Raw genomic sequence first — 26,993 nt, forward strand, 5'->3', positions numbered from 1 at the left:
AGGCAATTGGCTAAATTATAGAATTTGATCTTTTAAAATGCACAGTACCTTTGACATTTATTTTACTGTCTATGATACTGTTTTAGTATTTCATGAAGCACTAAGCATATGTGATTTAGATAATTCTGCTTTTTCATCTTCTATATTACAATATTTATATTACAATAATGATAGGAAAGCAAATGTATACCTGATCAAAGCAGTAAGTATATGCTGTTCCTGTAGCCCATATTCTGTGTGTTCTGTGATGTGGTTTACATTTTAGGCATTCTGCTAGAGCTCTAATGAAGAAAAATATGAAGGCTAGGTCTATATTTAAAAGGCTTGCTCACATACTTATGTAGGCTAGGAATACTAAAAATAAAATGATATTTAACTGCTGTCCTGGCAGAACCTAGTGTAGATGCAGTTTTACCACCAAACTGTTTATTTTTGTTGAGAAGCGAGTGCGGCGTTTGCTGCTCTGAACTGTGCCCATTGTAGGAGAGCTGGCTCTCTGCAGACATGTTCTAGCTCAGACAAGAAAGGCAGAGGCACATGCTTGAATCTCTCACAATTAGAGCCAGCTCTTCAGTATGATTGACAGCAGCTGGACTATATCCCAGCCTCCTGTGCTTTCTGGGGAGGGGGGCTAGGGAAAGATCTCAAATTCTGAGAGAAATGTGGGAATAAAGTGTTCCAAGATCTTTTTTCTTTTCTTTATCTACCAAGAGGAACATGTAGATTAGCAGAATTCTTAGTGGGCTCTGAACTGATCTTATTCTACATCCCAAATACTGCTGGTAGCTTCTAAACTTTTTATACACACTGTGTTTAAGAATTACGACCATAAACTTTTACATAATCTTCATTACTAAACTTCTCATATCTGACACATGTCCATATTCTAGATCTCAATTCACCCTGTTTTATATTTAAATTCTTTTGTTTATTTGTTTGTTTTGGGCTTTTTGTGTTTTGTTTTTTATGTTAGTTTTTTGTTTGTTTGTTTGGGGTTTTAGTTTTTGTTGGGTTTTGTTTTGTTTGGGTTTTTTGTTTGTTTTTTTTTTTCCATGATGAGCTGTGCTTAAAGGAGCAACTGCTATACATGCAAAATGAGGTGTCCAGCAAGATCCAAAAAGAAATCTTGTTCTCTTTGTACAGTCTTAGTCTAATACACGATTGTGTGAACACGGACATGCCAACCAATTTCTATGGCACAGCAAATTGCAGTGTGTCAGTGTGGTAACTACCCCTATTGGGAACTTGCAGCAAATACAGGCTGATTCAAGTTAATATGAATTTCTTCAATTTTGGTCATAGAAAACCAGCCTTACCTCCTATTTTATGGGGTTTGAAAGAGCACTAGAGCAGCCACTGGCTGCAGGTGTGCCCATGGGTGGTAACTCATAAACCAGCAGTAACCTCTTTGTGTGTTGAAACCTTGCATGCAGAGCTAGTGGAGATAGTCTATTGAGTGTTGAAGGAAGTGTGTGACAATAAGTACTTATTTACTGAACACTTAAACCCAAATAAATATTTTAAATGCTTGTTTAAAGGAGACTTAAATGCATCCTTTGTTGCAAGCCACGTAGGTTAAATGTAAACTAAGAAACCAACAGAGTGCTTTTCTCTCCTGTTTCCTGCCACTGCACTTCCCAGTCTCACAAATCTCAGGAAGAATACTTTTTTACTGGTTATTTTTACATCTTTCTCACATTTTTAACTGTAGGGTTCCTAATCTATTTCAAATTTAATTTTCTTTTGCTTATTTTAATGTTTAATATTTTTTTATAAAATTGTTGTTACGTTGATTTTTTCTAACTATACATAATACCTAATTTAAGTCTTATGTTTGGAAAAAAAATATATTGAAGCTCTATTCCTAAATTTCAGGGCAGCATTTATAAAAATCTGCTTCACTTTTCTTGCAGTGTAACATGATATTCTTAGCTCCACCATTCTTGGCCACCTAGCCATTTATGCTCACTCTATATAACTATATTGAAATCTGAATATGCTTGCAGAATGTTTCATTTAAGTTATATACAGCTCAGATGAGAGTGTCTAAAGATTGATATTGGAATATAAAATCACAATTTTATAAGTACCCCAAAGTCTTACAAAGTGTGCAGTGTGTGCATCTGAAAGTAAAGGGTGGGCATTAAAAATGTATATGTGTTATACTTGCATTCTCTCAATGTACTGGCAGCACGCCTCTGGTTCCTAGTAGGACTCTTGCCTTTGATTCTGCCAAAGGCATCCACACTTCACGTGATTTATTTTCAGTTTATCTTTTTGGGAACACACATACTCACAGCTGGGTCATTGATAAAAATCTCACCAACATTAGGTCTTCCAGTGCTTTCATTTGAATGATCATTTGAATGAGGCTATAAGGCTGTAGAAAATTCAATGCATTTTAATTTTAAAATCTCCAATCGCATAACAGTATGCTGAATAAGTTAGGTAACGGTTTCATTAAACTTCCATGAAAATAGTAAGGCCTCTTTTAGTTTCTCAGCATCTTCACATGAGCTTCCCTAAAATATGAAGAGGTGGGTCGAACTGGCAGTTGAGGAGGAAAGATTAGTCAGAAGGTAACTGCCAACTTACAGCCCTTAATTTTGTATCTTCACTGCTGCTGGAGCGTAGCCAACAAACTACTTGGGTCATCAGACATAACAGCTAGCTGCTTAAGTAAATTCTAATGTCTGCACAGAAAAAAAAGCTACCCACTCATGAGATTTTTCTGATCATATCGCAGATGGGAGCACTGCAGACCTGCCATCAGGAGGTTCTGTGCATAGTGGCACTGTTGTTTGCTGAATTTTTGGCCTGGCTGGGAAATACCAGGGAATGATAAGAAAGAAACATGAAGAGATCAACATGGATTTTAATCTTGACTTCTTGAAAAGTTTTGTGCCTGACAGAAAGTAGAGTTTCTTTCTTTGATAATGGACTACTTTATTATAGTTTTCAGTATAAAAATATTTATATATTAAGCATTTTTTTTCCAAATGAAAGGTTCTGGTGGAGATGACCCACTGGTCTTACTTTGGCCATTGAAAAAATACCATGCTTTTAGCCCTATGAACATTTGCAGATTGTATCTGGTCATGAGGTGAGCCTGTCCCATTGATCAGGCAGGTTTGGGACTGTGAACTAGCTCTCCTCTTTGTGAAGTCCCATACCTAGACTGATACCTAGGGAAATAGTATTTATATATTATTTATATATAGTATTTAAATACAAATAGTATTTAGGGACTGATAGGTCTCCCCCATGCAGCTGGCATTTAAAACCATCAGATAACTTCCTGAAGACAGGGCGAGCCTTATTGCCTGTTCCTACACATCTTCTTAACTACCATACCCTCACCTCTCAGAACAGCCTAACTGAAGAGTGCTTTGTGCAAAATCAGGTAAATTATCACTGATTTTCAGTATATCACTATGAGGATAATGGTGCACAGAGAGAGAGTGGGTGAGCGGTGGAGGATGCAATCTGGCTGACAAAATCATTTAGTCCTTCCAAGCATCCCTCTGGCACCAGCAAGGTCACATGATGAAGCAGATCACAGAGCTCTGAAGTGTAAAAAGGGAGGGGTTTTCCTCTCTGCTGTCTGAGTCACAGTTTTCTCCTCTACTAGCACTGATACTGCTGGCTTTCTTGAGCCTTCAAAATCCAAGGAAGTGAATTAAAAGAAGCCCTGGGGGTGATGGAACAAGAGAAGAGATAGGATGGACTTCTCAGAGATGCAAAGAGACAGATTTGACCTGGGGAATTGCTAGCTGACTGAGTGCTGGGGATATGAAATTGTGATGAAGTTATTAATTCTGTATTTTGTCTCTTTTTATTTTCTGCTGAATTTGTTTTCTAATAAGTTAAGCAGCTTTGCCACTAAGTAATAGGGGAAATATATCTGTATATATGTAGAAACAGCCAAGGTCAGGAAGGGATCCTAGGGTTCCTTTCAGTCAACAGCTGCTCATTCCCTCCCTGGGAACAGCGTACATGCCTTAAACATCTTTGTCTCCAGTTGGCTTCCCCTCTCAGAGGAGCACCCTGCAGAGAGTTGCCTGTGCTATTGTGAGAATAAAGAGCAACAATTAGCGAGGTGCTCAAAGAGCTGTGGTTAAAAGGACTTGGTGTATCTGAGCGGAGAATTTGATAAGAGAAAAATTTCTTAAGGTGGAGGAAAAAATTCACAAATTTGTGTAGCCTTTTGCCAGCCTTGTTTTCCTTACATGGTCTTGAGAATCAATAATGTGTCAGCACCCTGGTGAAAAGCTTTTGCTACAGGTCATAGCATGTGTCTGAAATATGATAGAATTAGATATATCCTTTTTCTGTTAGCTTCTCCAATAATGTACTGGCCTCCTCTGCTTTCTCTTTATATTAAAGCAGTGTGGAAAGCACAGAAATACAGCAGGGGCATGCCAATTCCACAAGGGCTTGCAGGCATTGTTAGAAAGAAGCACTGCTAAAAACTAGTATCTGTCTTCACCCCTCTCTTGGATTCAGCCTTTATTTCCATGCACTTGTGTATTTGTTTTCACTCATTACCAACGAGACTAAAGGTTGAACTAGTATAGGTTTCCTATGAAAAATAAAATTCCAGAGATTGTATCAAATTTCCAGGGAAGTATTTAGCCACATAGGTAATTTTCAATGTAATTTGGAGGGTTTACCTGAAATACTGAAATTTTCAAGAGTCTGTCATAAAATGGACATACTTCTTCTAGTCATGTTAAATATTTGAGTTTCCCTGACGTGCTCTATACAGGTGCTTCATTCTCTTTCATTGTTCATTTGTTTTGGGGAGCCCTTATGCCATGGTTCCCTTTTCACTGTTCAGAGGTTACCACATCTTAATTAGAGTGCTCTGAGTCGTGAGAGATGCATCAGATCTTTTTTTTTTTTTCTTGACCATTCACCTCCTTTTCAGTTGCGCTGTGAATTAGCAGGACTGTCATTAGGTCAGGTTTTCATTTATGCACACTTTCCATGTCTTTGATCTGTGCTTGGACATTTCTGTGTGAGCAGGGCCAAGGGCCAAGCTCCACTGCTGCCCTGGTAGTGCTGATGTGGTGCTGATCTGACCTGGTAGAGGGGCACTTACAAAGACAAGTAGTTCCCTTGTTTTTCTACAGGTTCAGCAAGTTCTCAAATGCGACCTATTTAGCTTTCTGCTCCCATTTAAGACACAGTGTTGTGTTGTTTTGCAAAGAAAAAGGTTTGTTCATAACTTAGGGATTTTGTTTGTCTGATGGTGTTAGAACCTAAGAAGTCTAGGCCTGATTTTGAAGCCCAGTGTACTCAATGAAATCCATCAAATAATCTCATTAAATAGGTAGATCTCACTGAAGCGGAGTCATCTTATGAAAATAACTGCCTTTAAAAATAAGCATCTCCATTTAGCCTGGGATTAGAATCTTCGGTATTTTCTGCTCATGCTGACTTTTTTATGTAATACATAGAGAAAATCATAGCATTTTCAAACTTTTATCATCATCTTTCTAGACTTAGTTGTGTGCTGATAACGTTTGGCCTGTTTTTGCATTGCTTTGTTGTATTTAACTTCCCCTTCCTTTGAAAAACAAACAGAAGATCTCACTATAAAGTAACAAGGCACAGAAAGTGCTTTATTCAGAAGGTTTGCTACACCTGAATAATAAACATACTAATATCTCATACTTGTCTCATTTTCATATACTCAAATGTATGTATTTTAAGTACAAGTGAAGAGGAAAACAATGGATGGTTAGAGATTGTTAAATTATTTACTGGAGAGCAAATTCCCAGAAAAAAGACGAGAGAAGAGAAGCAGAATTGCAGGTCAGCAGTGTCAAGACATTCTGCATTGCTTGTCTTTATCATCATGCAGAATCTTTTTATTAAGGCAGTGCAGAAAGAATAGATTTATGGACTGAAGGTACAATGTTTCATATGTCCATATCCATCTAGATTGACAGTTCCTACCAACATGAATTTCCCAGGAGAGACAGTGTTACTGGTGTCAGTGGATGGCATCATTTACTTCAGTGTTCCATTATTAAATTGATAACAAGATAATTCCTCTGCTTCTCAGAGACATGACAGGTTTTACAATTGTTAACTTTCTTATTGCATGGGATTTGATGTTCTAGGTAGTTTTTAATAAGAAGCTTATTTTTATTTCAGTTCTGCAACAAATCAAAATTTACAAGAATGTACAGAAAAAGAGAAACCAGGCTGAGTGTACAAGGCATCAAAAAAAATCAGGCTGGTTTCCAGAGGGTTATTTTTATAGCAGCAAATTTTTGTGCTCCCGTTGTTTTTCAGTACTGCACATTTCAGTGTATTTGTGCAGTACAGAATGTTTGCTGTGCTTGTACTCTTGTCTTTTACAGTGGGTGTTAAAAGTGTTCTGTACATTGGTAATTCTGGCTCTGTTTATTTGAGGGGGACCATTTCATCTGCCAGTGACCATTTTGAAAAGCAAAGGGTGGCCACAGGTGGCACTGAATAGCACAAAGCTTCCATGAACTTTGCTGGCTCAGTGTGGCACAGCTGGGACTCATCCTGACCCTGATGCTGTGTAAGAGGCAGGGTTAGAGAGGAAGGCTATTGCTGTGAGTCTCATGAAGAGGAACATCTCAAGTGGAACAAACCAAAAATCCTGTGTTGCTGTTGTTATTCCCTCACTGCTAGCTCTTTGCTGCTGAGACTGCATCTTAAGAGTGTTGTGAGGGCAGTCTGGCCTGTGGGCTGTATGTTTGACTGACACGTGTGAGGAACGATGAGAAATCCATCTGCAGCAGGTGTTTCTTCCATGTAGATACTTACAAGGTTATTTATGGTGACATTGAAATAGTGAAGGAGTTCCTTATAAACTGTTCTTGTGTTCTCCCCAAGTACCTGGTGGACTATGTGCTCTTGTGGCTGCACTTGGGCAGGACCTTCAGGAGAGGTTCTGATGCATTGGCTTGTTGGATGTGCGGGTCAGAACTGAGCCTAGCTACCCCTCATTCTGATGGGTGGGGGATTTAATGCTGTGAAACAGCAGGAAATGCGGTGATGCAGCTGCCAAGAAATTCTCCTCTCCTTGTGGGTTTGTGTTGCTGTAGGTGCCTTTCCTGCTGGTGAGTGCTGAACTGGATATCTTATTTTTGCCATTACTCTAGAAAGATTGTATCATCACTGCCGAGCTCCATCTTACTAAATGCTTCTTGAAGAATTCTGATTTAAAATGTTTGAGTTTGTTCAGACTATACAGGTCACATGGTGGTTATACTGTGTTGTTTTAGAAGAAAAAACGTGTCTTGAAAAGAAGTTTGGGGTCTTTCCATCTGACCCAAACACTTCAAAATACCTTTTGAAGTTTAGCTTAGTCAGCAGTAATTCTATGGGTATTGAAATCTGGTTCTTAATAAAGTCTTCAATCTCTGCACCTCTTCTTTACACACCAGTTTTTGTGCTCCTCATCTCTGCTTCCCAAACAAATAGCTGTTAAAAAACCCAATCCTTCAGCCTTCTTGAAAGCTCCTCCTGATTTTGCAACTTTCAGAAGAGCAGTCTTTAAAGATGATGGTCAGAATCTTTCTATTTCTGCAAGGACAGTACTCTTAAAAAATAAAATAGTGTGGATTTTTGTCAGTGTTGAGAAACCAGAGAGGGATGCAGGTTGTGGCCAGCAGGAGTGTCTAAACAGAGCGTCTATGGACATGATGCAGAGCTGCCCTCAAGTCTGGTGCAGCAATAAGAAGGGACAGGCAGGGAAGAGTAAGCAGAAATTATGGTGGCTGGATTTCCTGAAGTGGAGGGAGATTATGCACAGGCCTGGAAGAGTAGGTTCAGAACAGATACAGACTCTGGCTAGTGTGAGATGACCAAAACAAATACAATTATCATGGTATGAGGGTAGAGGGTTATGATTTCATTCTGCATGTTGAGAATTTTTCTTAAATTTGCAGGAATTTACAGTGTTCACATTTAAATCCAGACTGCTGAGACTTTTTTTCAGATTCTTTGAATGTACTGAAGCTCCTTTACTCTCCCTGTAGAGCAGTACAGGACAAATGGTAATTGTCAATGTAGAGTTTTACTGCTCTCTGCCTTTAAATAGATGTGACCCAAACTAGACCCAGGTGTTTGGGTTTTTTCCTCCTTCTTTTTGTTTTGCAACCTCTTGCAGTGAATTCCGTGTGTTAGGAAAAGAAAGATCACTTGAAAACATACACAGTGGCAAACCTCATCCTTATTGTTTCTTTTCATTCTAGTGCATTCATGAGACATCCACATAGAGATAATGGATGAGAAAAAAAACATTCACAAGGGAAATAGATTCTAGTTTAAGCTTCCAGGGGATTATTATAAACAGGGAGAAAAATATTTTAAGGATTATGAGAAGTACCTTGTCAGTGTTCTTTTAAGTAGAACAACTGCTAATGCATTAGTCACAGAATTGTGTGAAATGTAGCTTTTTATTGCTTTAGCTACAGTATATTCATCTTATAATGGTGTCCTAACTGGTAAATTACATACCCTCCCTTTTCCACCTCCCTTCCCTCCAACAAAAAACAAGTTTTTATGTGGACCTTTTTTGTTCCATGAATGATCAGGAAAATGCTGAACACAGAACAGTGTGTGATGTTGCAAACATGCATTTGTCCTTTTATAGGCATTTGGAGATATTGTCTGTCAGGTTGTGTGGTGCTGGGGCAAGAAGCCCTTTTCTGGTGACATCTGTCACACTGTCACAGTGATGCTCAGGGAGGGACAGAGTCCACAGGGCTGCTGCTCTCCCGGGCATGGGGTGGGGCAGCAGCATCTCCCACAACAGGCAAAATAGCAGTTTGGATGGAGGAGAAGAGGGAACAGCATATACCAGCTATCATTTTGATCTGGAATAAGGAATGGGCCAGGGGTCCCACTGTGCTTCAATCATGCACAGTTTGCAGGCAGCCCACACTTGAGCTATGACAAAGCTGCAATTTAGTCAACCCTCATTTACCACTTACTACACTTCAGCAGCAGCATCATTGTAAGATCTGTCAGGAGTCTACTTTTGTAAGCTGGGAAGCGTGGTGCAGCCTCACACTTGTGGCTCAAACCACTGTAATTAAGCTCATGTCAGGTTGCCACTGAAAATTTCAGGAATCAAAAGGAAGGATGTGCTCTCCACAGATGCTCCTGGGCTGGGCCATGTGCTGGACTTTCATGAGGCAGCAACTGTTTGGGGCCCTTAAATGTACAGGGTTTGTAATGTAGTACATATTGTAGGCACTGAAAAAATGAGTGAGAAGAGACTAAGAAGCTGAAATGTGATATATTTTTTCATTTGTTACTTTCCAATAAAACCCTTGCCTTTTATCACTTGTAATTCTTATTTTGTTCTTGCTATTCTTTTAGGTAGTAGAAGATAATACTCTATATTTTCTTTGTAAATTTCCATGTGTGATTTTAGAAGTAGATGCAAACCTCAGGCATCACAGATAGTTCCCCTAAATGTTCACACATGACAGTGATTATTTCTTTTTCATGGGAACTGATTCCAAATGAAAAGACTGTAAAGGTGCTTTGGGGAAGAACAGTCACTTGAGAAAGGACAGTTTTGTTAGCACAGAGTGCTGGGAGATATTCTTCCACCCAGGAAATAAGTTTATTTTCAAGTTATAAGAGAACACTGGGGGGGAAAAAACCAATAAAAACCCTACTATTTTTAAATTTTTGTTATTCCCTCTGAGATCCTGTATTTTCTTGTGAACAGTCATGGCAAAAATTGTAATTTTTGTTTCCAGTTATTTTTGGTTTTGTAAACCACTGCTTCTGTCAAAAAAGTATGGGCTTAAATATGAATCCTAAAACTAATCAAAATTTAATAAACATGTTGTCTTAATTAACAGCTCTTTGAAACATCACAGATCATGTTCTTCCTCTTTACTACACTCCCAGCAGAATTTTCAAATTTCATTAGTAACACTTGATGTAACCTAACTCAACTACTTATGAATCTAGTCAGCTGCCCTTGTTGTCTTATAACTTTCCCCACAGAAAAATTTGGTTTGTTTTAAAGCTCAATTGTGCAGATTTCTGATGTACTTTGGATTGTGACTGTAACTGTGAAAATCCTTATCATGTTGTCAGTGACTGAGCTGCTGGGTTGTTTTTTAGCTTTAGTTAGTTTATAAAAAGCATGAATTTGACAAGATACAGTTTCTAGATAAATTCCAGTTGCTTTAATTTTTTCTCATGTATAATTTCTTAGACAGATTTGTCACAATTTTTTCTTTTAAAAATTAAAGTCCTTTAAAAGAGATTTCTGTTTATTTCCACAGCCCTCAATTTATCCTGAATATTCAATTAGGACACCAAGTAGATTTTGTTTCATTAACATTTGACCTATACAGCCATATAAGTTTCTTCCCAATTTAAAAAAGTTATGGTATAGGAGAGAGACTGGTTTCCCCTGTCAGAGGGGAATAAAAGCATGGGCAGTAATGATTGTGTGTGCTAAATGAAGAGTTTGGTCTTGTATTTATGCCAGAGGTGAGCACAAATGGGCACCTGCAGGCACTGCATCAAGCACTTCCCTTCTCAGCAGACTCCCATCCTGCAAACAGCAGCCAGAAGGGTGGGTGGGCAGTCTGCAGGTAGGTGGGCTCATTGTAGAGAATCATCAGAGCAAAACAATGGAAATAATGATGATGATATGTGGTATTGTCCTTTTAAATTAATAGAATGTAACATCACCAATTTTGCCTGCCTTGCTTTTCAAAGTGTGTTTCCCTCCCTTCTGAATATACTAAATACCTCCTCCTTCTTACAGAGACAATTTGCAAGTTTCCAGCAATTGTGTGTGTTGGACAATTTTTCTACACCATGATTTTCAGTATTTGAAATGAATGAGTCATTAACCCTCAGTATTATGGGAAAGTTCAAGAGAAGTGTTAAAATGAGGGGGTGAAAGATTTAAGCCCACCCTAGATATTAATGAGACAGTAGAACTTGTTTGGAAAACAAAGAGATTAAAATCAAATGTCACACTATCTGTCAATCAAACTTTCATGTGAAAGTTTCATGTAAGAGGGCCAAATAAACAAGACCGTGGCCAGATGCTTTTCTGTTCTCCTCTCCTAGTGTTTCCTTGAACACAGACTGAGCTGGTAGATTTCTGTTAAGTTCTGTAATATCTTTTCTGATTTAACATTTTAGCTGCTGCAATGTAATTTTCTTTTGCATTTTTTCTTCCAAACACCCTTCTAAGAAGTCCTTCATGCAGGAGTTCCTGGGCTGATTTCTCTGCTGATCTTACTTTAAATGTATTGACTTCAGAATTTTAATCTTTGGGTCCAGAACACATGATTTTATTTTAGTCTTAAATAGAAACTAGCACTGTCACTTGAACTGGGAATTGACCCAAAGGAGCAGTTAACTTTCATTTAACAGTAAATAGCACTGTATGCAACTGGTAAGTTGTATATCTAGGTGCCCCCCACACACCCTAGAGAATCCTATGAGAACTTACTTTACCTAAAAACATGAACCTCAACAGATATTTTGAAAGGAGCAGCAGCTAGAGGCAGAACCTGGACTTGAAAGGTGCTCAGTGTAATAAGAAAAGGCAAATACACAGAACAGCTCTGGGGAGCTGGGGCCAGTCAGTGAATGGGAAATAAAATGTGCATCATGGGATAACAAAGGCTGGAGGTTCCCTGGGCCATTCTCCCAGTCCTGCAGATTTTCCCCACGTTCTGGAAGTCTCCTCCCAGTTGCCTCTGGGACACAAAATAGTTCTGGCTGGCTGTCACTGTCCTAAAGTTGCATAGTAAGAGACTCTAGAGTCTGGATTTGATATCCTGGGTTCCTGAAGTCAGCTGGAATATTGCGTTCATACACTGCCACATTAGAATGTAAACTCATGCACTGATGTCTTACCTGTCTCTAAATAGTCAAAATGCTTCTGTCATTTGTATTAATAGTAAATAACAACTTCATTCCTCAGGAAGAAGTGTCTGAGTTTTCTCAGGGGCTCTGTGTGTAGGACAGACGCTTGTCACTGAGTCACACAACAAAGAGAATGCACATGGATAGACCACCTTTAAGAACCAGGGATATAATAGATGAGTTTGTTCACTGTTTCTTGTCCCCAGTGAAGTCTGCAGCTGTATTTCACTCTCTAGCTCCTGGCAGACAGATGGTAGTTCCCATATGCAGGCTGTGCAGTTCATGTCTAGAGTCACAGAAAGGCACAGTATTACAATAATGTATATATGCTCTTTCCAGGTTCTGATTGCCAGCATCATGTGCAGCTATAACAGGGAGGACTGGACTGAACTTTCAAAAATGGCTGAGGTAATGGTTTCCTAAATGTGTTTCCATGTTTGTTTTTAAATTCACCTTCAAAACAAGACCTGCAGTAATGAATTTCTTGAAAGAAATAGATTGAAAGGGAAAAACAAGAATTTAAAACATGTCCATTATAATTTGTTTATTCTGTGCTTTCATTAAAATGATGGAAATGTAAATTTAAAGGAAATCTGTTCTATAAAAATGGTCCCTTGGATTTTTAAACAGTACCTGGAAAGCCTTTAGTCTTTGAATCTATATACTTTTTATTTGCATTTTAAGCAAACTGTATATTATGACAGATGCCCTGATAAAATTTAATTCTACCTTTGAGAGCCTAACTTGATCTTACCTTGCCTAGAGGCACACTAGTTTGACAGCACCAGAAGAAATTTTGAATATAAAACTCTTGAATATTTAAAGTATAAAGGGCTCATTTAATGCTATTCTAGTTTTAATACAGACTTTCAAAAATGATAGCTGAGAAAGTCAGCATATATAATAGCAGTCAGCAGGCTTTCTATAATATAAATCCAATCTTACAGAAATGCAAACAGACTATGCACCTGAAATTTCTATTCAATTTGAGAAAAAAACTATTTGATAACGTGTACCTGTGTCTATAGAGAGCAGTATAAGAAATACTTATCAGGACTGCACTAATTTCATTCAGAAAGGTGTCTGTATCTGAATGGAAAGCAAAGTTGTTATGTTTAAATTAAAGTGTGTTTTCCACATAAAATATCTAGAGGAAATGAAAAGTATTAAGAAATTTAAGCAAAGAAAAAAATTATCTTGTTGTTGTTGCAAGAATTAGGTCAGATTTAAATGTTTAAATTATAAACATTTTATATAATGCTTTTATATATGTATGGATAGAGGTGTGGATATTTTGAATTTCATGTGTTTTCATGTGGCAGAATGTTTGGACATCACTGTTGCTTTTTTCAGTGTCCTAAGCCCTCCTGTGGTTATGTGGGATGACACTTCTTGATTTTCTTTGAACATTTTAAACCTATGAGGACTTTGGGGACCTAGGAAAATGAAATTAAACATTATCAGTAGTTATCTTGGTGATCTTCAACACTATTTCAGTTTATACCTGTATTTACCTAATTGACCATGAAATCATATTTTGGAGTCTATGCTTGACAGAAACACTGTCGCTTTTAAACTGATTAAGACAGAATGGCTTTATTGTGCCATTTGCTCCTGTTTTTTTAATCTGGTGATACTGCTGTCCAACTTTAAGATGCATATTTCCAATCTTTGCTTGTATTTATGTTTCCCCTTTGGAAAAACGTTGTTCTTTAAATGCAGTCAATGATGTGTAACCTCTGTGATAGAACATTCAGTTGTTGGTGTCTGCCCCGCGGAGAGCAGCACTAGTTTGGGGCACCTGGAATGCGCAGCTGAAGAGCAGGGATGTTTGATCTCACACATAGGATCCTACCTAGCAAGTAATAGATGTGGCTCTCACAAGAGCAGAAGCCCCAGAAGGTAGCACAGTGTCTCAGCAGGAGGACGACCTATTCATCCAAAAGGTCAGCTTGTCAGGGAGGCCGTCAGCGCCGGCATGGCCAGGCTCGCGGGGCAGGGAGGCTTCCTGGGAGTGATGGATGGCTTCTCCCTGCTCAGGCACTTTGGGAGCTGCTGAACCATGGCCACACAGCAGGCAAAGTTACTCCAGTTCAATAAGCAAAAAGAAAATGCAGATGCAAAACAAAACCCTAGTTAGAGCCACTGGAAGGCAGCAGGAGAGATGTTCGTGTCAGGCCAGGGCAGTTCAGAAAGGAAGAAGAGCATGTCTGTGTGCTGCCCTCGGACAGCTCGGCTCCTTCCCCTTTTAATTGTACCTAATAGAGGGCAATGAACAGGAGTTACCATGAATAATATGTTTGTTTAGACTTCTTTTCATAAATCTCTTGTTCTTCAGAAACAAATTTATTTAATGACGAAAGCTGTGGCACAGTACAGGCGCCTGCAGAAAATTTGGAGACTGAATCCATTAAAGCAAAAAGGAAAAATTTATTACTGAGTTACAGTTCTTCAGAGCACAGCAACACCTGTGTAATTCTGCCTGCCAAAGCTCTTAGTGCTGCTCTTAGGCCCTGTAATTACATTTAATTTTTTAACATTTTCCAGACCCAACTCTTTATTCTGCTCATATCTTTTTACTTTGTTTTTTTACTCTAATTCCTTAAAAATCTTTGGAAACCACATCAGTTTTTGAAGTTTTTATCTCTAATGATCAATGTGCTTCTTTTCTATGGTATCATAACCATAGCTTTTTCTCTTAAAAAAGAAAAATAAGGTAAATGCCTGAAGGAATCTATTTAACATGAACAGTAAATACTACAGGAATAAGTACATTACTTGAAATTAGTTTTTCATTTTTTGTCCTTCACATGTTTCATAGGTTGCTGGTGCTGATGCGCTGGAGCTGAATTTATCATGTCCTCATGGTATGGGGGAGCGAGGCATGGGACTGGCCTGTGGGCAGGTAGGACTGTAACCACAATCTCTTTAATGTCTCTCCAGCAATCCTGCACTGGCACATTGATAGTTACACCTCAGGGGGCAAGCAGCAGGTTACCAGCTTGAGATTTTTAGGTTGAATATGTTTAAATATTTAGTGATGAGAGGAGGAAAAATAAAAGAAGCTGAGAATGTACAAAATGCTTAGTTTTCTTGGGAACAAAAATGCATTATGTATTTGACAAGGAATATGATGAAAACAAATAATTTCAAAAAAGCACTTAGACAGAATTTGTTGATTTCCATTTCAGTGCCCTGTAGATATCTTCTAAGTCATGAGCTAGTAATTACTGCATATATCAGTAATGATTTTGAAGGACATGAGGTATACACACATTTCATTTCACAGTTTTTAGCATATGAAGCTAACTGTTTCAGGAACACAGAAGAGGCCATACACATTCTGGTAGTACCATGTACAGTTAACACCTCTTATAACAGCCTCTGTTCTGTAACCTATAGATTTGTTGGTTTATATGGTTGAGATTACAATTATCCATGCCTGATGTTTTTGCCATGTAGAAACCTGTTGCAGAATTTATCAGTACATCCCATGACTTTAGTTAGGAGAATGTGTGTTGTTTTGCCCATGAAAGGAAATTATACACATACAAACCCTAATTATCACACTAATATCCTTTTGAAGTTTGTAGATTTTTGCATGTTTTGGTCATGGTTTGAAATTTGGTTTTGATCTGGTTTTGATTTGTTTTTGATTGAAAAATGCCCAAATATGGTGAATTGGAAGCCTCTGAAAAATCCTGGTTTACAGTCTACCAGGAGAGATTTTCTAGAGTTTGTCCGTCAGTTTCCAAATTATGAAGCCTGTTTGATTTCCCATTTTAATGCATTTTAGGGTCGGGGAGAAGAAGAGGAGAAAGGGGATGGAGAGTGGGAATCATGATTATGTACCCTAAAACTGACATATTGTTATTCACCTGGCCCCTTTGTAGAGGGCTCATAAACATCTTAATTCATCCTCACTTCCTCAGTTACAGACAAAACTTCTAAGAACTGAGGTGTAATTGGATAACTAAACCATTCACCTGCTAAAACTAGGGAGGCAACAGAAGCTGTAATCAGTGCAACACTTCAAGTGGACACACTTCAAGGATAGCTTTATCCTAGCAATAATGTCAGGCACAGTGCCCTGGGAATTTTATTGTTTTTTGTGAACAAAATTATGTCAATCTGGTCCATGCTGTTGATTATTATTTTTAATGAAAGTAATCTGGATGCTTTTTATGGCCAGTGGTCGTTTACTGAAGTTATGATTAAAAATTGAAGAGAATCATGAAAGCTCTCCAGGATAACACTAGCAAAACACCAATGGTTATTATTTTTTTCACTGAATTGCATTCAACAACAAATTTCTATTCTAGCCATCTTTCTAAGTTTCTAAATTCTCTCCTTTTGGTCTGCAGAGCATAACTCAGTAGTTTGGCATGTCCCTGCCTGAGAAGGCAGGACACTGTGGAAGGTGCAGTCTGGTCAGGGAGAGCCCTGGAGGCTCCACATGGAAACTGAAACAGGCTCCTTTCAGGCATGGGCTTTTTTATTTTTTTAGGTATATGTTATTTCCAGCTTTCAGTGGTTGCAGTAATGTATGCATGTGAAGTTGCTTAGATGTGTAGTCAGTAGGGAGCTGTCTGGCTACATGAGTTTTTACATATCTTTCAGCTATTGTAAAATCAGAGAAGCAAATGCAAAATCTGAGCACTCAGGGCTATCGTGTGGATTTGTGACTCTCCATGGAGGAGATCAGATCCACAAAGAAATAAGATTACTTTACATATACATATATGTTTTTATAATAATAAAATTTCCATCTTCCCCATACAATATGGATAGTCTTTGGAATTTTTAATATACTCTACTCTTGCTTAAACATTTTCCTGTGTTTTTTTTTAACTGTCTTATCAAAATGAGAGCTCAGAAAAGAATCATATTCTTTAGATGAATAAATGAATAAAACAAGCCATGTTTAGAGAGCCAGATCCTGATGTTCTTCCTCAGAGTTGGCTAAAATTAAATTATAGTGATTTTAAATGTAGATTATTGAAGCAAAGGGTGGGGATAAACAGGATTAAGTAATGATATGTGCCACAAGATTTATCAGTAGCCCTTCAGGGGGCTTCCACATATGGTATCAGAAGATACAAAAGTGCTAGATAGTATTTTGGTATTTTACTATTTTTTTTTTTTTCCCCAGAGCTGAAATCAAACAGGTCATACCTGGGTGGTGTGGGGAAGACAGCGCTCAGACATGCTCTGAAAAAAAAACACCACTCAGTATCTGGAAGTTAGGGCATGAGACTTTGAGAGGCAGAGCAGCTTTCCTGGTTGTACAGTGAAGCAGGTTTTCTTAAATCTTTTTGATAACATAATCCATGTCTTCATAGGAATTTTTTTCAAGGATTAGGTCTCTTTCATGCCTAAGCACATTAAATCCTCAGGAAACTACAGAAATTGCTGAGAAGAAGAATAATGGCAGAAAAATGTGTATTTTACTATTTATAATGTCTAACATGTTCTGCCTTTTTGTTGTTGTTAAAAAAAAAAAAAAAAGGAAAGGAAAGGTTAATTACACTGTCTGCTTTTTCTTCTCATTCCAATTCCTATGGTGTGCCTACAGGGTAAGTGTAGAAATCTGGGAACATCAGATTTGTTTTTTCTCTATCCTGTTCTGTTATCTAGTCTCAAACGCTTTCACTGTTTTATATCAACTCCAAATTAAAAAAGATCCTGGTATATCCAAATTATATGTACAAAAATTGGTACTAAGTATGGCTGTTTGTTTTATACTGAATTACAGTTCTCAGCTTTTATTTGATTTTAATTCCAAGTCATTAGTGCAGACACTCTGGCGCCCAAACAGCGTAGCTAGCCAGAGGGTAATATTAAGAGGCATCTGTATTGCTGCCAATAAGTTACTTAAAGCTGGTTCTGTATAAAGTGTCAATTATATTTACTAATGCTGATTAATGATAATAAAGTTAAGGTTTGTATTCTTTTGTAACAATCTGCAATTGTATAAAAGTGGATATAATTAAAATTGTGATAGAATTTGTCATAAAGTTTACCAGCACTAATGCACAGATTTTCTTTGAGTCAGATAACCTATGTGTACAAAATATTTAACAGTAAACGTAAAGACAACATTGTGAAGAGCAGATTAATAAAAAATGACAGCATCAGTTTCCCACTATAGTTCATTGCTGTAGTAATTTTGGCATAAGATTATGAAAATAATAAATCATGTGAGATGGTAGCACTCACATATCAACATCTAACTTGTGGTGTTGTATTTGTGGTGCACTTTCTGTCCTTCACTGGAAACCACGCAAAGATGTTCTAATTTTTTTTTTTCTTGCTTATCCTTCTAAAAAGTGGCATTGACTATTCTGAATTATTAATGTCATGTGATACCAACAAATTTAGGTGTTTGCCTTTTTGGTTTTGGTTCGAAAGGTCAACAAGTCTCTCCAGCTGCTCTGCCAAGAATGAATAAATAGTTAAATTGAGTCGGTAATCTGGGTTTATTTTTGCATTCCTGCTACAATGAAACCCCAGGTCTGAGAGCTGTAATGTGCATCTCCCAAGAAACATTAGATCAAGATTGATTAGGACAAATGACACCCAAAGCCTTCAAAATTATTGCTGAGTCTCCTTGGACTAGTGGGCAGTGAAAAACAACAGCGGGAAGGAAGGAGCAGCCTACAGCTTCCTGAGAGGATGTGACAAAGATGCTGCAAGAGTAGCTGCAAACAGGGGAAGATTATTCTCTGTCATGTCAGATGATACAGCAAGGGGCAAACTGTGGGCTGAGTGTTTCAAATTGGGCATTAGGAAAAGAATTCCCCAACAAGGTGATGCAGATCAGGAGTATGTTTTCTGGTGGAGCTGTGTACTCTCCATCTCTGGAGTTTTCAGGGCTCAGGCAGGCAAAGGCAGCCTCACTGGTGGTGGTTAGTCCCACTCCTAGTGGCACCTTCCAGTACCTGCCCTCCTGGACTCCATTCAGATAACAATTTCTGTGGGTTCACCCTGTTCAATTCCTAACCAAAGGCACTGTATTCTTTGTACCAGGAATAGGAAATGAGTACTGGATAAAAGGAAGCGCAATGACTTGGGTGTTCACTTGGAGTGAGATAATCAGTATGAATAAGGTCTCAAGTCAAAAGCAGCTAATCTCATATTCAAAGATCTCAGCCTTTGCTATAAGCAAATATTGTAAAAGTTAATAGCATCCTGGCATATAACTATTTCTCATTAATTAGTCATACTTTCTAACCTCCGAAATATAAAAAATCTTTGCCTATCTCAGCATTTCAGCTCTAGGTTTGGGGAATTCTTTGATTATTTATTTTTTTTTTTTTAGTTTATATTGAAGAAGGAATGTATATGTCTCTTGTGAGCACTGAAATACAGATTCTGGTGGTTTAACTATTCAGATCATATGTAAAATGAACTTGCTTTGTGGTTATTTTCTTACCTTTATTTTCATTTTACTTCAATTGTACTTGCTACAGTCTCTGCTGCTGGCTGTGCTTATGTTTATTGCCTGCAATTAGGAGGCAGGTTTCATAAAAGCCTACATTGCCTCATTCAGAAGACGACAAATCTGTCAAAAACAAAAAGAAAAAAAAAAACCCCAAAGCCCTGGTTACTCTGCGAAGATGAGAGCTGACTGCATGGCACAATTAGATTTGCTCTGCTGTACCTTGGAAATGGGAAAGATGAGGCTGCTTTTTAATTGAAGTGCACAGCATAGCATGCTAATTTGCTGTTGCTCTGCCAGCAAGGAGCTTGAAGTATTTTAAATAAATGATGCCCCAAACAGAATTTGATTATATCTGTGTTCATGTGACATTCTACTATCAGCCTACAATAATATGCTGGTTAAGTATAATTCATTGAGTCCTGCAGGCAGTATTAGTTCTCGCTCTTCTGTATCAGTTATTGCAACAAATTAGTGTGAGGTACAGCAGAGTGGTGCTGCACTGGGCTATAGCAGCAGTGTGGACATTGTCACCCACAATCCAGTATAAACCAGCATGGCTGAGGTTCGTGTTGGTGTTTGTGGCGGAGTTTCAGGATTTGTGCATCTTGTTCTCCTGCACTGGCCAATTTCATCCATTTGGGCTGGTTCTTTAGAACATAGCTGAGCTCAGTGCCTGTGTGTCTGCCACTGCCCTCTCTTGCTTCGGGGCATGTCTTGACAAAATGACCTCTTTCAGTCATATTTCTCCGAGTCCAGACTGTCTCAAAGGCACTGTAAGTTCCATAAAACTGGGTGGCTTGGGAGAGGAGGGGGATTGCCTGCTGCCCAAGCAAATGGATTTGAAGAAGAGCCTCGATAGTTCAGCTCAGAAAAAAGCTCAACAGAGGCAAGAAATTCAGTTCCTGAGAAACAAGGATTCCTTGGCTGAGGCAGTGATGTTGTTAATCTCTGTGTGCAGGGATGTGCTGCACTGGGCATTGTTTTGCTGGGAGGGAATCTGGGATGTGCAGGGAGAAGGGATGCTGCTGATTGTCTGCTCCAACTCCTGTGAATGTAGACCTAAACACACTTCTCCATGGGTCAAGAGATGTCTTTTGTGGACTTATGTTCATGGTCCCACACTGATCATGGTCCAAGATCTTCCTTTATGATAATTTGGTCTTGTTGTTTAACCTCTTTGAATTAAACTTCTGATTTTCAATTTTCTCTGTTGTCAGATGTCTTTTTCATTTCTTTTTCTATTCCTTCGTTCTTAAGAACTGTCCTCATACACTAAACTTTTCTGCTGAGTTGCTTTCAAAGTAAAAATTGATTCATGAGCTATTTCACTGGAAATCTGAGCAGGAAAAGCTTGCTGGCTTTATGGTCACTCCTGGATAGGTGACATCATTCACCTTCCTCCAGTACCTGAGAGTTAATTTCTTTTCTGTTACCATTGCAGGATTCAGGTGTAATTAAACATTGGTATTTAAATGGATTTCTTGCATGCATCCTTTATGTCCTCATAATATTTTATCTTTTAAAAGGAGACAATACTTAATAATGAGGTGCAACAGTTAATTGGTGTTTTGTCTAAAGAATTCTGCTTTTTACACACACAAGGAAAAATGAATTGAAATGCAAAGTTTAATAAATTCATCATCAGAACTCTATTCTGTAATTTCATATTGTGGTTTAACAACATTTAATCCACTCTTATTGCTTTGAAGGATTTCTAATTGAATTACTCAAAAGACGAAATGGGAAACAAAAAGGGATTATAAATTCAGCAGTAATGTTAACAGCACAACCAACTTGCTGGAAGTTTTTAATGACATGGCTGTTTTAACTATGGCTGTTAATAAGGTTTTAGACACTGTTTATGTGTGATGACTTATATGTATGTAAGGAAGGAATTCTCGACAAAATGTACTTCCTTAGCAAATGTAAAAATGATTCTGTTTCCTTGAAAATCATAAAGACATGAAAGCAATTTGGGTTTACACTTATTTTCAGTCTTACTATGATGGAAGCATTTCTGCTGCAATTCACGTTATGGGTGACATATGTCAACAGAGAAGGTTAATTTGGTCACAATATCAGTGACCTGGCACTGTTTGGCTGTTTTAATGGCATTTTAGTAGCCTAACAGCAATGAAGTGTATAGTGAGTACTTCCCCTGAAGAAGAAACCCTTTTTTTTTAAAAAAAAAAACAAAAAAACCAAACACCAATCTGTACTTGTTCTTGAAATTGTATTTTAATGCTCTGAGAAGGTTTCAGAAGGGGGAAGTGTAGAAAACTTGACCAAATGCCTAGGCCCTTTGGATTGCCTCTGGATATGTGATTAAATGATAAGGCATTGCAGTTTTTTGTAACCATGGTATTTGGTAAACAGGATTTACTGGAAACAAAGTGATCACCAACAAATAACTGTCGGTAAAATAAAATATTTTAAGATTGTTTATCTTGGTTCACATTCATATTTTTTTTTTTTTATGGTTTCAGTTTTATGCCAGTGTTTGATAAAGTTAATTAGCAACATATGAACTAGTCTCTTCACTGCCTACATGAGTGTTTTCAGGATTAGACTCTTATTTCTTTAAATTTTTCCTCAGTTCCTAGGAAAGTTAGTTTGTTGTGAAGCTTGCTCTTTACAGTAGGCCAAATCTGAATACATACTCACTTGATGACCATTTTAAAACTCAGTGGCAAATTCTTCTCAGAGCATAGGTTTTAAATACCCTAGTTTTGTGTTTCAAAGGTTTATGCTTTCCTCAATTATTTAGTATTTTCTGCTTTATTATTATAGGAAAGGACAGAGCTTGCTTACCTGACCACAAGAGAAAGCTATTTGTGGCTGCAGCCTTCACATATTCGAGTTCTGTGCTTCCCTTTAGAATATTTCGCATATGACGTAAACCTAATCAAACCCTCATGCCTTCTAGCAGGTGACCTCTGCATGAACTAAAGAGCTGAAATATTGTTTAATCATGCTGCATTCTACTTTTTACAGTGCTATGAGAAACATTAGTTTGGCTGGATAGAAACAAGCAATATAAGATATTTTGTTCTGTCAGGGGTAAAAAGGCATTTTTATTAGTCAACACTTTCCGTACACCAACACTGTTAAATAAATCTTTCCGGTCAGTGTGTCTGAGAAGTTTACTAAAGGTAATTGTGCAGCTTCACATTTTCTGCTTGGAATATTTAAGTCCAGTTGATAACGGAACAAATAATCTAGTAATTTGGACTACCAGTCTGTGCATCACCTTTCAGGCCAACTATTAGTGATTTTTATTCTGAAAACCAAAGAAAATCATCTGACTTTAATGTCTTTAATATTGCATTAAAAGCAATAGCTGTAAATACTCATCGCTAAAGTTTCAACAGACCTCACAATGAAACAAAACAGACATCACAATGAAACGAAAGGACAGTTTTCCATATCATTTAAGACAACTATAAACAAATATAAAATGTCCTACAGTTAATTTTTAAAGTAGAAAGTTTTCTGGCAGAGATGTTTCTTCTGGTTGCTTAGAATAAGGTTTTTAAATTAAAAATAAGTTAAACAAAACCCAAATATTTAGAATAAGGAAAAACATTATGGCTCAACCACCTACACAGAGAGAGGAATCAGTTTTTGAAATAAATTCAGTTGTTTCCCTCTTTGTGCTAGGGAGAAAACAAAAATCTTTTCTGTAATCTGAAAAGGGAGTAATTACAAAGCTGACTAAAGGCAGCAACCAACCTTTCAGGTCTTAGCTGTGCTTGATCTTGACATCCCTCTAATAGTTGTTCTTACTCCCAACACAAATATATGTTTTTCACTTTTCTGTACTGGTCAGTCAAAAATCTCCAGCTCATTTTTGACCTTGTCCGCGCACGGGTTTTCAGTCAAGAGGTGCAGCATTATCACGGAAGGGATGTAGGAGTGCCATGCTGCTAATAAAATGTCCAAAGAGGATCTCCCACACAGCACTTTGATAAATGTATTCTTGAGTTTGGATGCTGACCTATGTTAAAATTGGCAGCTTTTAGATTAGATATGTGAAAACCCATTGGAGTGGGTTCTTTTTGTTTGGCTTATTTTTGTCTGGTTTTCTCACATACATTAAGCATCATTCGTTTGTGCCACTCCAGTAGAGTACTACAATAAAGAAATACTGTAACAAGTAACTTTTCCAATTTTTTTTAATGAAGTGAGGTAATCAAAGGTTATTTGCCTTGTGCTTTTAACATCTTACAAAGGTTCTAATTAAAGAGCTGGCATAGAGAGAAACAGTTGTTGTGATACTGAAGGAGAGTAAGAAAGAAAAAGGGAGAAAGGGAACTTCTAAAAGTAAAAAAATTATTGAAATTCTGATTCTGTAGAAACCCTTTATGTGTGTTTTAAGGTTTATTTTGTTATATGCTTTTAAATTTAAAGTTCATTTCTTTATGTACACCAATTTGTTCTTTCAGTTTTTCAAAGTAGTCTGGGAGAGTCTGTGACTCCTTTGAGAAGTAGGAACCCCAGTCTCTTGCTGGCTTTTCTCAGTGCCCACTGTTATCTCTCTCAGAATAGACAGGGTCTCAGAGTTAAGACTTCTCAGTTCAGCCATGACCAAAACCTGGACCTAATCCAGAGTGACTTGATTTAGCCCAGTGACACATTGGTATCCCTGGAAGAAAAGGAGAATCTCAATTAGGCTCCCCCGAGTGGAACTTGCAGTGACAGATCTGAAGGAGCAACTGATCAAATTTTGACACCTTGCTTGCAGCTTTACTTTAAATTAATAAAGTCCAAGCATCTAGGAATGGAGCTAGGTGACAGGAGTTTCTTAGTTCTTATAACTTACCACAGGAAAAAGAAAGTTCAGTCAGGTCTCTCAGTTCTCACTTAGACTTTTACAAACATCTGTGAATTGGGACTCATTACTCTCTGCAAGCTGTTTTTTTTTAAATTGCATTTAAAGATAAAAATATGGTCTTTTCATGGACTTCAAGTGGTAATGTTTTTGCCTAATTGATAAGTCTATAACCAAAAGAACAAATGTAGTCTGCAAAAATGAATGGGAATTTTCCAAGCTATACTTCTACATCTTAATATGCAGTATTTTGTAAGCAAAAATGTGCTTGTTTCACTAGTAGTACATACTTAGTTATGTAAGTCATATAATATCTTTTCAGTTTAAAAATATTACAGTTTTTGTTCAAATTATAAAGAGAACATTTTTCTATGTAAAAACAATGTAAATGTCTTCATTTACTCAGTAGACTTTTTTCAAAAGACTTTTTTAAAGGAAGGAGGATTTTAAATTGTGTAAGATAGTAGAAAATAAGTATGTCCTTGAATTAAATCAGTGAACAATAGTAACAGTGCACATTGTTGCTATGGTAGTTTAGTTAAATGGTAACTATGTGGAATTTGCTTAATTTTTCTCATCTGAATCTCTGATCTTTTAGAAATGCTTCCATAAACTCCACCTTGACCATCTCCCTTCACATTGAAAAGACTTCTTGTTTCAAAGTGCAAGTTAATTAATAAAAGCAGAAGGCTTAAGTGGGATGAAACATTTTATTCTCCTAGAACAAAATATGAAATTATTCATATTTGGATGTTTTGAATTTTTATCCTGAATGGGATTTTCCTGCACCATTTTATAGAAGGTATTTAATAAGATTTTGAATTTGGGGGAATTTGGTTTCTTTATTTGGCAAAACTAGTACACTTTGGATCTCATGCCAAAAAGAAACACAGAACTGACTGGAAAAGAGTCCTGAATTCTATCGTTACTTCTAAAAGTTTATTGTGTGGTTTCACATCATATCACATCATGGATTCTTGCTGGAGGGATATAAACTCTCAACCAGGAGTTACATTTTTGTGAAGCTGACCAGGCTAACCCAAAGCCTCTGATGTAATTTAGGCCAGTTTTTTTTTAATTTTTTCTAATATATATAGATAGCTTCACATACAACCATGAAAACTGTTATTTCTGCCTTAGGTTAAACTGCTTCATTTCTTTCTTTTTGACAGCTGCGGTCAATAGATGTTGACCAAAAGCTGTCAAATTTCCTGAGAAATGAGGAAGAATTTTTTACTCCAGATGAGAAGTGGAGAGTTATTCATCTTCTGCCCTGGGAAATCCTTCCCTTATTTTGACAGGCTTTAAATAAATTCTTAGCTTTAATTAAGATTGAAATGGGACAAATGCACAACATGAACTGCTTCTTTTTAGAATGTAAGAAGGCAGTAAAATTAACCATGAGATTCTGCAATGGTGACTCTTGCTATAGTGATTGACTGTAATTCTGTATTTAGGTACTGTGGAAATTTTGTGTAAGTTTAGAGACAGTTTTATGAAGACAATGTTGGACCTCTCATAGGAGGAGGGAGAAGCGATAGCACTGTAAATAGTAAAATACACACACACACACACACACACACACACACATATATATATATATATGTATATATGTGGTGAAGGCTACAGATACTGATTTGCAATGCTTTAAGCTGGAATTCCCATAATTTTATTTTTTCTTCATATTTTAAGGAATAGCAAAGGAGTAGTTCTTCTCACAAAGCATTAGGATTTTTTGGTTGTTTTGGTTTGGGTTTTGTTGTAGTTTTTAAAGTTATGATTTTTTCTAATGGTTTTCTGGATCCATATTTAATCTGGAAAAGAAAATTATAGTTATATCAAAATGATAGATATGTCTGTGGGATAGATATATCTAAACTAACAGCTTGTCAGTCTAATACGTCCTCGTTCAGTTTATGGGATCTCTGTAAAAGATGCAGATCCATGGGTACACACTGAGCCAGCACAGTGGATTGAGTATGTGAGGGATCTGTAGAAGTGATCATTACTCATTTTCTAAAGCTGCTCCAAATGCATCCTGCCCCTGCCTTTCCACACTGCAGGCTGTGGCAGGTAGTGCTGCTGTTCAGAGGGACAGTAGGGTGGTTTAGAAAGTTGACCTGCTGCATGGGGGTTACCAGTAGATGGGGAAAGATCCTCTTTCCCTTTCTTGTTTTTCAGATGAGGGTGCATGAGTCTTCTCAGGTCATCAGACAGCAATTTGACTGAGGATAGTTTTAACTCTTCCCTAGTAGACCATTCTTGAATAAAACAGTAAAGCTAGAGTAGTACATGTATTAAATTTAACAGCTGAGTCTTGCAAATTCTCACCTAAAAAGCTTTTCCTACGCGACATCACTCTTGTAATTGTAAAAGCACTCCCTCCTTTTCCCATAGCTATGGGTACTATTTTGAAAAATCCACCTGCTGCTCAGAATGAGAAGTTAACTGTAGAACATTTTTTCATATAAAAATGCTCCAATGCTAATAGATGCAACAGGAACACAAGATTTATTTCTGAAGAACCAATACTGAAAAAAAATCTGCCATGAGAAGGATGCACTGATGAGGAACTGTTGGTGCCACTTGCCTACACTTGCCTAGCTGTGTATAAGAAATTTCATGTCAGCTTCATGTGTGCTAAATTAATAAAAAAGACAAAATAAGTCCTCTGTAACTCAGTATCAGCATTTAAAATTGCAAACATGCTGACATAATGCATTATTTAGCCGTAAAACTCATAGGCAACATACATACATCAGAATAATCCTGCGGCCACCAAAGATTTTACGTGTATGAGGAAGATTA

The 26,993-nt window shown here is 37.5% G+C and overlaps 1 protein-coding gene across 6 annotated transcripts in view; it reads left to right on the forward strand.

The window, feature by feature from the left end:
- DPYD (dihydropyrimidine dehydrogenase) overlaps positions 1-26,993 on the forward strand; it is a 347,633-nt gene that overhangs the window by 226,138 nt on the left and 94,502 nt on the right. For 5 of the 6 annotated variants that reach the window (XM_086842923.1, XM_086842920.1, XM_086842919.1 and 2 more), the window contains exons 15-16: positions 12,250-12,318; positions 14,732-14,815. In XM_086842923.1, coding sequence (XP_086699049.1) covers positions 12,250-12,318; positions 14,732-14,815 — 153 coding nt within the window. Of the gene's footprint in view, positions 1-12,249; positions 12,334-14,731; positions 14,816-26,993 lie in introns of those variants that run through there. The other variant, XM_086842925.1, reaches the window with a different exon arrangement.

This window comes from Cyanistes caeruleus, chromosome 9 (genome assembly GCF_971803275.1).
Source record: "Cyanistes caeruleus chromosome 9, bCyaCae1.hap1.1, whole genome shotgun sequence".
In the NCBI taxonomy this organism is placed as follows: domain Eukaryota; kingdom Metazoa; phylum Chordata; class Aves; order Passeriformes; family Paridae; genus Cyanistes; species Cyanistes caeruleus.